The 15,000-nt window shown below is 43.0% G+C and overlaps 2 protein-coding genes and 1 long non-coding RNA gene across 4 annotated transcripts in view; 2 read left to right on the forward strand and 1 right to left on the reverse strand.

The window, feature by feature from the left end:
- LOC121695870 (dolichyl-diphosphooligosaccharide--protein glycosyltransferase subunit STT3B-like) overlaps positions 1–15,000 on the forward strand; it is a 119,513-nt gene that overhangs the window by 78,748 nt on the left and 25,765 nt on the right. For both annotated transcript variants that reach the window (XM_042077032.1, XM_042077033.1), the window contains exon 5: positions 6,905–7,004. In XM_042077032.1, coding sequence (XP_041932966.1) covers positions 6,905–7,004 — 100 coding nt within the window. The remainder of the gene's footprint in view (positions 1–6,904; positions 7,005–15,000) is intronic.
- LOC121695871 (piggyBac transposable element-derived protein 4-like) lies at positions 11,180–12,293 on the forward strand. The gene is made up of 2 exons (XM_042077034.1): positions 11,180–11,722; positions 11,829–12,293. The coding sequence occupies exons 1-2, from the start codon at positions 11,208–11,210 to the stop codon at positions 12,238–12,240; spliced, it is 927 nt and encodes a 308-aa protein (XP_041932968.1). The 5' UTR covers positions 11,180–11,207; the 3' UTR covers positions 12,241–12,293.
- LOC121695873 overlaps positions 14,429–15,000 on the reverse strand; it is a 932-nt gene continuing 360 nt past the window's right edge. The window contains exons 3-5 of the long non-coding RNA XR_006026188.1: positions 14,875–15,000; positions 14,669–14,777; positions 14,429–14,585 (exon numbers count right to left, since the gene is read on the reverse strand). The exon at positions 14,875–15,000 is cut by the window's right edge and continues 13 nt beyond it. This is a non-coding gene — a long non-coding RNA (uncharacterized LOC121695873). The remainder of the gene's footprint in view (positions 14,586–14,668; positions 14,778–14,874) is intronic.

Here is a 15,000-nt window from a genome sequence, read left to right on the forward strand (position 1 = left end):
CTTCTCTGGATGATGCCGTAGTTGCCATTTGGCTCCAATATGCTCTCCACACGTCGGCTCTCAACTCTCTGTTGGGAATATGAGACGACAGTGACTTAAGCCCTGTTAACTCTTATGGCGTTAACTCTCTGAATGGGGCTTTAGCTGGTTAACTGTACCGGAAGATAATGTAAAGGGCTGTCACAGAGAATATCTAATTATCTAAATATTTTTTCTGAAAAAGATATACCACAGTTATTTGCAACCCTAGAAAATAGGTACTTGTCTGAACCGATATTTACAGTTAATACATTAATTTAGAAGTTCCAGTCAACAGAAACTGGGATTCTAAAAGGATTACTGTTGGAAAGTCACCAAGTCTAAAAAAAACCTTTTAGATGTGACCTCCATGCTAATATATTATTGAAAAGGTATGCCAGGAAATGCCCTTCTTGTTATTTTATTACATGTAAATGGCTGGAGTTAATAAACGCTACTGGGATTTAATTGGAACCATGTCAAATGAAATGAAAATTGAGCTTTTCAGCAACAGACACTCAAGGTGGGTTTGGCGCACATAGAAAAATTACTCTGCTGAAAAGAGCCCCATGCCTAATGATCAGTATAAAAATATGTATTTCTTAGGTTTCTTTGGTTTCTTGAGGTATTTCTGTTTCTCAGAATAATTCACTTTCCTTCAAGGTGTGATTTTTCCCCTCATTATTTTCATTCGGAGAATAAGTTAAAATCACCTAAAAGACATTTTTTTATACCTCTTTTTACTTTTTGTGAATCACTGTGGAGTGCTATGCACAATTGCATGTTTTAAGGCACACACAGTGATGAATGAACATCTGGAATGGATGCTAACGGGCGCTAACAGTTCAGCTGCCTTGTGTTGCTCCCCGTCTCTTTCCCTGTCTCTTTATGCTTTCTTTTACCCTAGTCCCCTTATCTACAATCACTCTAGCGGCCGAGGCGGCCACCCCATGTTTAGGGAGGTGCGCCACTGGATAAGACAGTGGTGAGGGAAGGAGGTGCCAGGAGACAGCAGTTCTGTACAAAAATGTATAGATTTATTGTCCCTGAACAGGCAGATCCAGGAAGCACAATGGGACTCCAAACATGAAATGCCATTAAACTAGGCACCAGGAACCTACTCTTTCTAGGCTCCCTGTCCAAGCATGGCGGCCTTGCAACTTTGGACCTATTCAACCCTTGCCTTACAGGAAGCAAGGTTAACTTCAATTCACACTAAACAAACATGAAACTCTACAACTTCCCTGTTCCTGTCCCTGTCTCTGTTCCTGTCCCTGTCTCTGTCTCGGTACCTGTCCCTGTCCCTGTCTCTGTCTCTGTCTCTGTCTCTGTCTCTGTCTCTCTGTCTCTCTAGCTCTCCCATGTGTCCTCCTGTGTTTCCAGTTTCTCTCCCGGTGTGAAATAAACCCGCCTTTAAATAGGCTCGCCAATTACCCAATTAAGTCTTGGGCTAGACCATTTTAGAGAGGGTAATGGTCTTTACCAATATCCCCACATCTCCAACAAAGACACACACAAGACATAAACACATACACAGCAATACAATGACAAACAAATGAGTAAAAGGTGAGTGCATGTGAGTGTGCTTGCACTGCCTGTGTGTTGCATTAGGCAGTCTTTCAAAAGTGTATCGTAGGAGAGTTGGTAGGGGAAAAGGAGAGGGCTCTCTTCCTCTCTCTATCTCTATCTCTCTCGTTCTCTCTCTTTCTTTCCCTCTAGCTCTCTCTCCCTCCCTCCCTCTCTATCTTTCTTTCTCTCCTTGCCCCTCTCTCTCTTTCCAGGGTTCCCACACCTTGGTTAAGATCAAATTCATGGACCTTTCAAGGACTTTCCAGGCACAATATCCTCAAATTCAAGGACGTGTCGATACAAGGATGTGTCGATAAATTTCAAGCTCGGGCAAGGATACCTTGTCGCAGTTTTCTTTTATTTTTGGTCATCTGACAAATGTGGTAGATAGATAGATAGATAGATAGATATATAGATACTTTATTGATCCCCAGGGGAAATTCAAGAATAGGCCTATTCTATTCTATTTATATTTCATGTTTGTGTTTACCATAAAACCGAACTGAAATAAACTTCTAGATTTTCCTAAACAAGTTAAACCCGTAAATATTTGGGTAACAAGCACTACACGCGAGAAACATGCAGAAATCACGCTGGCTGTGTAGTTCTAACCAACGTAAATCAGGCATATGCATAGGATATCGACAGAAGTGGTGGCGAAATAATGGAAACATGTTAATAAGCGGACAGAATTGTATGGAATTTTTTCCTCAAAAAGAAATCCAAGGACTTTAACAAGGACCTCTATTTATTTATGTCTGTTTTCAAAAACTTTCAAGGGTCTTGAACATTTTTTTTTTCAGATTTACAAACTTTCAAGGATTTCAAAGACCAGTGGCAACCCTGTCTTGCTCTCCTTCCCTATCTCTCTATGTCCCTGTTTCTCTCTCTCTCTCTCTCACTCACTGTCTCTCTCTATCTGCAGCTGACCTTTTCATTATGTTCCGTCTATAAAGCACTAGCCAGTGCTCTCAACCCCCCACCAACGATAATGAGCGGGTGGTGACGGGGCAGATGAATGCCAGCACATAACACACACACACACACACACACACACACACACACACACACACACACACAAGAAACAGACACACACGTGCACTCAAACACACTTAATGGCTATTAGCTTTCTCGCTTGGGAGCATATGCCAGTGCTTAATGTAAATGAGCTGGGACATCACTTGTTTTCCTCTCCCTGTCAGGCATGTTTACACGAGCACACCAGACACACACATGGACACACACACACACACACACATACACACACACACACAGGCACACGCATATACCCACACACACACACTTACACACAGATGCACATACACAGCATGTTCACACACACATATACTTACACACATGCATTTACACAGCTCACACACACACACACACAAAGATATACAAAGCACACACACACACACACACACAGTGATGCATATACCGTTTGCTTGGCACACCTACACTTGCACCCACAAAAACACTTCAACTGTTCCATTCACACATCCCACTCACACACACATTTGACTAATCACACATCATAATTAACAGACTGATGCCATGATCACACCCACTCTCGCTCACACACATACACACACACACACACACACACAAACAGATGTTACATGGTGCTTTATGTATGTGTGTGAGTGTGTCTGCGTGTGTGTGATGATGTATGAGACTGCATCCCTGAGTGTGTTTGTGTGTATGGTAATATGCACGTCTGTGGTAGTGTTGCACCGATACTACAAAAGTATCACAATACCCTGAAATTAAAAACGTCACAATACCTATTTGTATAAGTATCATACTTTTAAAGAATGACAGTGTTGTTTTGCAGTAAGATACATATTTCATGTCAGTGCATGTGCACAAAGGGGGTCATCCCTATGTTCCCAGGGTCCTATGTTCCCCAGATTAATATGGTAGATAATGGGAACATGAAAAAGGGTCCTATGTTCCCCAGTTAGAGGGTCCTATGTTCCCTGGGTCCAATGTTCCCAGGGTCCTATGTTCCCAGGGCCCTGTCTTTCTTATGGATTTGTGCTTATTCTGTCAGAAAAACATATTTTATGTGCATTTTAAGTGTAAGAATTTTACACTTAAAAGATGTTCTTTTTAGAGACCAACTCATTCATGACAATCTTTAGTTATGGTGTGTATAGATATATATATATATATATATATATATATATATTTATTTATTTATTTTTTACTTAAAATGTATCCTGATGACCCTAACATGACAGAAGGGTTAATGGCTGACTATTGCCCCACCCCCCCGATAGCCGTTGATAAGTGATTGGGTTTGAGAGGCTGTAAGGGTTCCACATGCTAATAACAGGAATGGGACAGCAGCTGTGACCTACAGTATTGCTAAGTTGACAACACCAAATGTGTAGCCTACCGTTGGATGTGTGTTTCACATCACAACATTATGATTTGTTATTAATTCTCTTGGGCAAAGTACATACATGCTGACTTATGGAAAGGGTACAGAAAGGGTGAGAGTGAGCCCTCATGCACTTCACAATTTCACAGTGGGACGGCCCTAAGCCCTCACAGACTTTGATAGGAATGTGCATCAAAGTCTGTGAGGGGGGTTATTGTGATTCAGCCACTCTGTGTTAGCAGAAAATTGAATTGTGGAGCATACAGGACATACGTAGAACCTTGGGAACATAGGACCTTGGGAACATAGGTATGCTCCTGCGCAAAGCATGCTTCTAATGCTTCCCGTAGCCTATGTGTCTTTTCTCCTCACACACATACACACACACACACACACACACACACACACACTTTTCCCCATCAGTGTCAATACAGAGTGAGTGTTTCCAGATTAATCTCCTGTATTCCCCAGTTGGGCTACAATAGCAGCTAATTACCTGACACTCTGTGTTAGCCTGATACACACGGTCACACAGAGATAATTGCCCTTTACCACTTTTGGAGGAAATAACTGAGACTCGTTCTCTCTCTTCCCACCTCGCCCATTCTTTCTCTCTTTCTTTTATCCGTCTCTCCCTCCTTCTCAGTATGTCTCCCTCTATCTCCCTCTCTCTCGCTTTCTCCCAGTGTATGTTTATCTCTTAAGCTCTGCTCTCTACACCCCCCCCCCTCCCTCTAGCTCTCTTTCTAACCCCCCCTCTCTCTTTCTCTTTCTCTCTCTCACTCTCACTTCTCCCCTGAGGGTCTATGCTGATGCTTCCAATTAAGCATGAAGCTCCTCGACTTCCCCATCCAAACCTAGCCTGCTCTGACTAGGAGCATATGAAGGGGGGCTGAGGGGATGGCGGCCTTATCTCTGTGTGTGTGTGTGTGTGTGTATGTGTGTATTAGGGATGTAACGGTTACCGGTGCAACGTTAAACCACGATAAGTCCCCCAAAGAAGGCGCACAGGCGCAGCATGGGCTTGCTGTGTTTGAAATCAGTTGCCACTGTTGCTACACATATTTCAGGATGACTGCAAACACAAATAAACCTAGCTAGATTTGTGCATCTGCGGTACATTTTGGCAGGCCTACTTTCACAGGAATGGTTTTCCATTGAATCTACCAAATGTTTAGGGTAGGATAATTGCTTTTGTTTACCATTTGTCTAATATGAATGCACAGTTGCCTACTGCATCTTGAAAGTTTGTTGTGATAAATACTCGTGGTATCTATACAGCTAGCGACAACTTGTGACGGCCATTCATTCACAATATGTAGTAAAATATTGAAAATGTCGGAAGTTTACATAATTCCTGAACGGTTTTGTTTATAGCTGAAAATGCAACTATAGGTTATAGTGACAAAATATTAACTTTCAGTGTGGCCCGATATTTTTGTAAATTAAATTTAATTAAAAAGTGTTTAAATCGTCCAAGCTCTCCCTTATGGTAGGCTAGTTGTGAACATGCATGCACAAGAAGATACAGCTTCAATCAAAGGAGTTGCAGCTTTATTTAGTGATCAACAATTCACTAACTTTACCTCAGTCGTCAGCCCATCTACCTTCTATTAGTTTGGCGTATAAGTGTCTTCTCTCTCTCTGCACTAAACACACCGAATAACAAAAAGGGAACCACACCACTTTCGTAGCAAGACTCTATGCTATTCAGTTGACTCAGAAACATTTTCAGTACATTTGAAAAATACTGCGATAATACCGACAACCGTGATAATTTTGGTCACTATAATATTATATTATAAAAATATAAATTTTTATACCGTTACATCTCTAGTTTGTATACATGTGTGTGTGTTTGCTGGTGTGCTTTCCTACAGTGTTTGCTATGTATTAAAAAGGTGCAACTCTGTAATGGGAGAGTGTTTAATATCAGACACACATCTCTCTCTCTCTCATTCTCACACTTTTATACACACGGCCTCTTGCTCTCTCCACCTGGACCTCCCTCCCACACAGCCACCCACACACACACCCTTCTCCTTCTTCTTTTTCCCTGTGATTCATGCCAATTGGCCTTTGCCTGGTGCACTTAATAGAGGCAGGTGATTTATGCAGGGTCTCACCCCTTATGCAAGGCTCACATTGCCCTGGGTGTTAAGGGGCCCATCTATCTCCTGCACCCCCCCCCCCCCCCCCCCCCCCCCCCACACACACACACACACACACACACACACACACACACACAGACGCTACGGTCTTATTGATTGTAGCTATCCACACTGATATCGATCAGGGTGTTTGTCTCAGGTTTTATGTCAGGAAGACGCTCCTGTATTTGCCTGTTTGTGTATTTCCAGTTTAGATATATGTCTGCTGTGTGTGTGTGTGTGTGTGTGTGTGTGTGTTTGTCTGTATTTGTGTGTGTATAGTGTCTCAGTGGGTTTTACATGGGAAGGGAGACAATTTGTTGAAATTGTTCTGGTCGAATTGTGTGTGTGTGTGTGTGTTTGCTTGTGACTGTGTGTCCATGCATGTGAATTGATAGACCACTTGTAGCGCTATTGTTTTTTCTCCTCTTCTCATTGATCAGGAGTTTAGTTTGTGAAGGATACCTATGAGGACGGTGGGTTTTTGCAGCAAAGTAAAGCTATGTGGGGTTTTGTGTGTGTGACTTTATGTGTGTGTGTGTATTTGGAGGTCTGCAATTGTTTGTGAGGATCGAAGTTTGTTTGTGTGTGTGTGTGTTTAGCTGTCAGTTGTTGGAGGCTGTGTGCACATCATTTATCACATCTTTGTGAAGGGTAATGATTGGCTGAAGTTATGTTTGGATCATTAATCACTTCTCTATTTTGTGTCTGTCTGTGTGTGTGTGTGTGTGTATGTGTGTGTGTGTGTCTGTGTGTCTGTGTCTGTGTGTCTGTTTTGCAGGTGTCAGCATGGGGAGGCTATGTGTTTATCATTAATCTAATTCCACTGCATGTGTTTGTGCTGCTTCTGATGCAACGCTTTAGCAGAAGAGTCTACATCGGTGAGTAAACACACAAATACACACAAACACACACACACACACACACACACACACAGAGATATCTGATTCATGGTTCTTGTTAAGCACCAACATCTCATTATTTGCATTATATGCACATTCACACAGACAAGGAGAAATATGATTTATGATAGATTCACAGACTTCACAAATTATCATTTGCCACACACACACACGTAGGCTACTCATGTCAACACACAAACACACACACATGCATATACATGCACAGATATGTTTAAATTGTTTTCTTAAACTATTATGTAAAGCTGTCAAACACACAGACGCTTTTTCTTTCTCTCTCTCACACACACACACAGCCACCCACCCACCCACACACACACACACACACATACACACACACACACACACACACACACACATGTTCTAAATACGATCGTCACTCATCCCTCGTCATCACTCCTATGGCACATCTAGTCACATCCATCCATCACCACAAAAAACATCGCCCTGTCGCTATAGAAACGGATGGCTCATCGCCCATGGAGATAGCAAGGCGTTTATCCCAGTCAGGTAGGGATTGATCGCGGAGCGCGGAGCATCGCTTAACACCAGGGTGCGTATAACTCACTGGGCTCCTTAACCTAGTTAAAATGGATAGCGGCCATATTGGAAAAAAGAGGGAAGGCTCAGACACATTAGTTTGAGTTCTCTCCTATTAATGTTTCCTACAACAGAAGGCACCCAACTTGATGAATAACTCCAGTGTGTGTGTGTGTGTGTGTGCAGTGTTGTGCGTGAACGAGTTCAAAAGAACGCGTTCATTGAACACGCTCATTTTTTCGTGAACGTTGAACTGAACGCAACACATTTTTTAATAAAGAACTTGAACGTGAATTAGTTCACATTATGTGTCATGAATGGCAGACATCACTGTAAATGAACGTTGGAATTTGTTAACTGAGTGACATCTGTTTTCTCTTTTGAAACGCAACGAGAGAAAGTTCCTCCTTCCTGTATTCTCGCTGGTGCCGCTTAAATCATGTATCACCAGACAGAAATGGTTTTTGACATGTGTGCGCAATGCATTGCAGGCAACGTAGTGTCCGGCTGAGAATAGTTGAATAGCATACTGGCTTCCGCACAACGTTACCCGTGATGAATTGCAGCAGAGCGGGGTAGGCATAGCAACGCCGCGTAGCAGGCAACGACGAGAGCGCCGAGGGCTGGATTTCATTGCACTAAGTATAGAACTGGTCTACCTTGTCTGTACTGCTGCAAGTTTCATCACCTGGTAAGAAACCCACAATTGCAGTGTCAAGAGCAAATGTCTAATGAGCAGCTTCAAAGAACGTATAGTGATTTCTAGCTCGTAGTGTGAAAAAAAGTATATATTTAAATATCTCACGAAAAAAGTAAAATGAACTGAACTTTGAACTAGTTCAGAATTAAAATTGTGAACTTTGAACGTGAGCTGTTCACTTTGAGCATGTATGAACTGAACTTGAACTAGTTCAGAAAAGCTGTGAACTGGCACAACACTGTGTGTGTGTGTGTGTGTGTGTGTGTGTGTGTGTGTGTGTGTGTGTGTGTGATAGACACACTCCACCATAAATAACTCCTGTGTCAGGAGGCTACTCTGCACTTTGTAATGTAAGGGAGGTGAATGTGCTGAATGCGCTCAGGTAATAGAGCATTTTCGTCACACTATGATTTAAGGAAGTCAGCCACACACACAACACACTAACACACACACACACACACAGACACTAACACAACACACACACACACACACACACACAGAGACACACACACGCACACACACACACAAACACTCACACACATACACAGGACCTTCTCCATTTAGCCGCCATAACAGATTCATTAAATAGAAAGAGGCAATTCAGTATTTTACAGCCTTTATACCATCAATTTACAATGAAAGTAAATCCCTTGTCGATGATTACAGGAAATCAATACATCCTATCATTTCACTACCACATTTATAATCTCACCATTAGATCTCACCATTATAACAAAGTTAATCCACATTAATTACCAGATATGACCATTATGTTACTGACTTATTACCACAACAAATGATGGTTTATAGTTTAGAAACCTTTTTTTTATACACATACCCCTCCACCACCCCCACAGTCGCTGCCTTCATACCTCATAACTTGTCTGTATGGCTGTAGATGTAACATATCTACATTGTTTTATTGCCAAATATATTGAGTAGTTGTACAATCCAGCGCAAACAAAACAGATACATAAGAAAAGTCGCTGAATTCTCTGCGTACTCTGCGTGTTTTGTTTACTTTCTATGGTGTTCACACGGCTCTACTGATTCCATCGATACTACATGTATCGATGGAATCAGATAGATGCCATCAAAGCCAATGAGTCACGTGAGCGATGAATCTGACAACTAGTCTTTGAATGGCCATAGCGCTGCGTCTGAGCGAGCCAATGAGATGGGACCTAGATGCCCATGTAGCCAATGAGGAGACTTTTCTTTAGACATGTGACAAATCATCACATTTTACTTTCTTGCCGGCTAAATTCAATGCGCAATGCTCATGGCCAGACGCCTAAGCAGTGGTTTGGAAGTTTGTCGCTAAACAAGCCAGAGGCATCTTTTTTAAGGTTTTTGTTAGTAAAAAAAACATGCCAAAGAGACAAACAAAAGCGAAACATGTTGAAGAACCCGAGGACATCGATGAATTGGAGGACATCGATGAAGGAGAAGAAAGCAATTTCTCGGAATGCGACTCCGCGGACGAACAGAACTTTTTAGCTGGGAAGGACCCTGATTTCGAGCTGTGAGTAGACTACTAATTTCCGTATACAGTTACAGATACAGTTTATTTTGCTTTTGTAATGTTTGGTGCATAGTTTTGCATTTAGCTGAACATATGTGCCGCGCTCGCGTGTGTATGGTGTGCGCTAGTGCATAGTTTGCGCTAGTGCATAGTTTTTAATTTTACTGAACATATGTGCCGTGCTCGCGTGTGCATAGGCTAGTGCATAGTATTCGCATTTAAACTGAACGTGTGTGTGTGTGTGTGTGTGTGTGTGTGTGAGTGAGTGATTTGTTTTTCTCCTGTAGTACACATGGATATGGGTTCTGTTTTTTTTCTCCTAAACTATTTTGTTCAGTCATTATTTAGGCAGTTCTAGTGTGTGCAAAAACATGTGTGAATGGGGGAGGGTGACTCCCTACCTGGGGGAGGTGTGAATAGTGTTCTGGTAGCCTACCTGGGGGGGAGGGGAGTTAGGTGAGAATGCTGTGTGTGTGTGTGAAAGAGAGTGCAGGGGGATGTGTGACTGAGTTCACACATTTATCTGATTTGTATAAGTTGTTGAGAAGGGTTTTCATATACTTTAGTTGGTCTGAGTCTAACTTCCATCTGTACAATTGTTTCAGTAACAGCGATGAAGACTGGGTCCCGCAAAGCAAAAAAACAAGAGCTGAGGACCCTGTGTCTGAGGAAGTGGAGCCTGTGGCCGAGACAAGTGGGACAAGGAGAGGAAATGGTGCTGCGAGAAGCAGGGGGAGAGACCGAGGAAGGGGGAGAGGCAGGGGAAGAGGGCGCTCCCGTGGCAGACAGGAGAGCGGAGACGCAGCAGAGGGGGAACCATGGCTTGGAACGGACATCCAGGACACCATACCTCCACAGCCCACATTTCGCCCTGTGAGGACTCCTGGCCCCCAGCTGATCTCTGCACAGTATACAATATTACAACTCTTCCAGTTGTTCATAACACGCTCCATTTTGGAGACCGTGGTTGCCAACACAAACAAGTTTGGTTCGAGGCACCATGAATCCGAATGGCACACAATAACCATACAGGACATGTACTCATATCTTGCTATGCTCATATACATGGGCCTATTCACAGCCCGTGCCATCCCTGACCACTGGAGACAGTCAAGACTCCACAGCCCGGCCTTCCCCAGTATTATCATTTCAGAACAAAAATTCTCCCTCATTTCAACAGCCATCCACATGAGTGACCCTGACAATGACCAGGTGAACAACTCAAGGCGGGGCACCCCACAGTACGACCGACTCACCAAGATAAAGCCCATGTATGAAGAGATGCGGGAGGTCTGCAAGGCAAACTTTCACCCTTACCAGCATGTGAGTGTTGACGGGAAGATGGTGGCTTCGAGAGCGAGCGTCGGCTTCGAGAGCGAGCGTCAGCTTTCGCCGATTTATGAAGGACAAGCCGACCAAATGGGGCTTCAAACTGTTTGTCTTGACAGACTCCTCAAATGGCTATACCTGGGACTTTTTCGTTTATGATGGGAAAGGCCACATCGGTGCAGGGAATGGGCTGAGTTACGACTCCGTGATGGAGCTGGTTTCCACTCAGCACCTGGGAACAGGTTATAAGCTCTACGTGGAGCATTTCTACACGAGCCCAAAACTGTTCCGCGACCTACTACAAAAGAAGGTGTGGGCCTGTGGGACCATCCGCGCCTCCCGGATTGGTTTCCCCAAGAACAGTCCAGGTGGCCTGGACAATCGTTCGCCCAGGGGCACCATCCGATGGCTGCGGGACGATCCCATCCTCTTTGTCCAGTGGAAGGACACACAGGATGTCCAGATGTGCTCTACCCTGCACACAGCCCATGCGGATGAAACGATAGAGAGAAAGGTGAAGGGGCCAGATGGGAAATGGACGAGCCAGGACTTGCCTGTCCCACCTGCTGTGAAGGACTATAATACGTATGTACTGGTTCATATTTTGACATCAAGCAAGTGATTGCATATACAGTCTACAATATCTGCACAGTTCAATAACATTTTCTCTGTATTCTTTGTGTTTCTCCAGGCACATGGGTGGTGTCGATCTATCTAATGTCCTGCACAAAACAAAAAAGTGGTACAGGTCACTGTTTTACCATTTCATTGACATTGGCATTGTCAACGCCTTTGTCCTTCACAAGGAGTTGGCAGCTCAAAGAGGCGAGAGGCCAATGACCCAGAATGCTTTTCGTGAGGAACTTATCCTTCAGCTCACCGACTCTGGAGCCCCCACCACTGTACCCAAATCGTCTAACGTATCTCTGAGTGGAATGCACCTCCCCAAACACACTGCTGGGGATTCCACTGAAAGTCGCACGAGGTGCAAGCACTGCCACCAGAAGACCCCGGTCCGCTGTCAATTCTGTGATGTGGCGTTGTGTTTTGTTCCATCAAGGAACTGCTTCTTTGACTGGCACCAACAGAACATCCAGCAATAGGATGTAGCTGTGAACTTAAATTTTATGTAAATAGTTTTTCTAGTTTTATAGCTGTGCACTTTAGTTTTATGTAAATAGTTTTTATAAATACGTTTATACTATGTTGTTTGCATTGTTATTTTTTGTTATGAGTATGAAAATATAAATAAGCATTAAGTTGTTTCAGAAGATGAACATGCTTTACATTAGTCAGCATTACATAATTCTAATGTGTTTTTATTTAGGTCATGTTCACTTTAAGATTACATTGGTCTAAATGTCCTATCACTTGATCCGTAGTTAAGTAACTAAGCCTCTGATGCCTCTGGCTTGTTTAAGTAAACACTCAACTCAGAGAGTCCCGCCCCTCCTCCGAGAGAGCTTAGTTTCCGGAAGTAAGTCTCCAATTCATTTCTCCCATTGACTTTTTGGAAAAATCCATATCTAAAGAGTTTTAGAGCATGTCTTAGGCTAACCAGCTACGGCGTAATTCATAAGCATACAACATATCATTTCAAGTGAAAAAACTAAGAGAAAATCCAAAAAAAGTCAAAGGTACAAGACTGTACATATTTTAATTTCCGAGCGAAGGAACTACTCATCCCATAAACCACTGTGCCTCACTGAATAACATATAGTCCAAGGCACAACCGCGAAAGCCATTTGAACAACTTCTCACCGACGACAGCACGCAAACCTTTTCCTCCAAACAGTGAGTTGGAGTTAAAAAAAAAAAAATGCAGAAAATGTCAAATCTCCGTGTGCACCCACATGTGAATACCTAACTTCCTGACGTTGCGTGCTGAGAAGAAAAAAAATCTTACCAATAGCTTTTTTACACCTTTAAAAAAAGTAGTAACACCTCCCAATTTATTCACGGCCAAATCCTCAGGGAAATGCCTGGAGAGCCAATCAAGTTTGTGGTGCCCAGAGGGTCTGGGTGAAAATAATGAAAACATTTTTTTTCCCCCAATATTAGCTTTTGAGATGTCTACCTAGGGGGTTTTAGGGGTGCTGAATCTATCCCAGCCATTCGTTTTGAGTAAAAATGACCAAGTCCATAAAAAATCCACAAGTGGTTTTATTGAACAATTACAAAACAAAACTTCCTTAATCAGTTTAAAATGTAACAAACCTCATCCCTCAACTCCCCTGCAATCCCTCACTCCTGTTATCATCTGGCTGGAGAGTTACCATGACAGTTCCCATAAGCAGAAATACACTTGACTCCTTGCTTTTTACAGAAGCACCTGAGAGTGTCACAGTCGCCTGCACAGTTGCAGCTGACAAACAAAGTAGTCCGGTGCAATGGGATCTGGTGTAGGGACTTGGTGCATAACCATGTTTTCCTTGTTTCTATCCACACTCAAGAACATCTAGTGATGAACTTTGTATCAGTAGCCAATCTCAGATGTGCCCGCAGAGTGCTGTGCTGCAGCTCCTGTAGTCGGAGGTAGTTTACTAAGGCTTGATACTAGTTATGTTGTCCTCTTGACTTTTACATTTTGTTGCTCATTGTCCACCCTCCACGTTAGACAGTCTTTTCTCTCTCTTTCTCTCACACACACACACACACACATCTATGCACACTGACTCACAAACACATTCACAACCACACACACACACACATCTATGCACATTGACTCTCTCACAAACACATTTACAAACACAAAAACTATGGGGGTTTTTTCTACTTTGACCAACTTCATGATTCCATGGTCATGCTCACTGAGGTCCTCATGGGTTGAGTCATTACCCTGCCTCCTCAGTGTGGCCATCCAGGGAGGCTCTATCCAGCATAGGAACTGGATAGGCAGTGCCACACATAGTGCATCACATAGCTGCAAAACGTCATAAAGGAACCAATATGAGCACCAGAGAGAAAACCCAAACGTTTGGCTCTACTGAAGCATACCAACCATAAGAGCTTCTTAGCATGACTGAGTCAGCGCTTAACACCTTAGTTTTCACTGAAAAGACTGAAATACTCACCTTCAGAAGTCTGGTCATAGCTGGGCATGGTCTAACTGAATTAGCTAAAAAGACCGTTGCGACAGCCTCCGCATATTTAAGGGCCTCAGCGAAGTGTCCTGCCCCGGTCTACAGCTGTAGAGGATCTTCATGGTCTATAGCACAAGATTCAGACAGTAAGCTCATCTAGCGTTAAAATAGCAAAATGACTGATGCCCATTTAGTAAAACATTGATTAAAATGTATTCATATTTGTGCATTAACTTTGACTGAAAAAAGGTTACAAGTATACCTGGATACGTAAACATTGATTCCCTGTGTTGAAAGACAAAAGGTACTCATATGCCTCAGTTCGTTGTATTGCAGCATTGCATACAAACTCCTTCAATGGCATGCTACAGAAAGACAAGGGGCATCTTGTGTTACTTAACTGAATGCTTCTTAGTTTGGACAGACTTATGTCTGTTCCATGACTAACCTGAAGTCCTGTCCAATCAGTGTCAGCTTAGAGTCCCGATGATAGTAACTAGGCTCTATGCGCATGGCCATATAACAGAAATGAGCAGACCACATGTGCCCATTCCTTGCTGGAAGACATTATGGTTTGATGCAATGATTATTCTGATAATTCTGTGTCATATACCAGATGTATGGTCATCTGAGAAAGGCTTATTCATTTCTTACCAAGAGTATTAGCCAGCATGTTGACCATCACATTCTGGACTTGAGGGCAGATGGAATTGGCCAAGAGGATGGCCAGATGGGGGCACCACTCTCTCCAGCTCAGGTCCCCACAGGGACATAACATTC

The sequence above is a fragment of the Alosa sapidissima genome, chromosome 21 (assembly GCF_018492685.1).
Source record: "Alosa sapidissima isolate fAloSap1 chromosome 21, fAloSap1.pri, whole genome shotgun sequence".
NCBI classification, from domain to species: Eukaryota; Metazoa; Chordata; class Actinopteri; order Clupeiformes; family Clupeidae; genus Alosa; species Alosa sapidissima.

Excerpts from the sequence above, each read along its gene's own strand:
- LOC121695871 (XM_042077034.1), top strand. The coding sequence starts at position 11,208 with ATGAAGGACAAGCCGACCAAATGGGGCTTCAAACTGTTTGTCTTGACA. Across the intron at positions 11,723-11,828 it reads GCTGTGAAGGACTATAATAC|GCACATGGGTGGTGTCGATC; the intron begins GTATGTACTGGT and ends GTGTTTCTCCAG.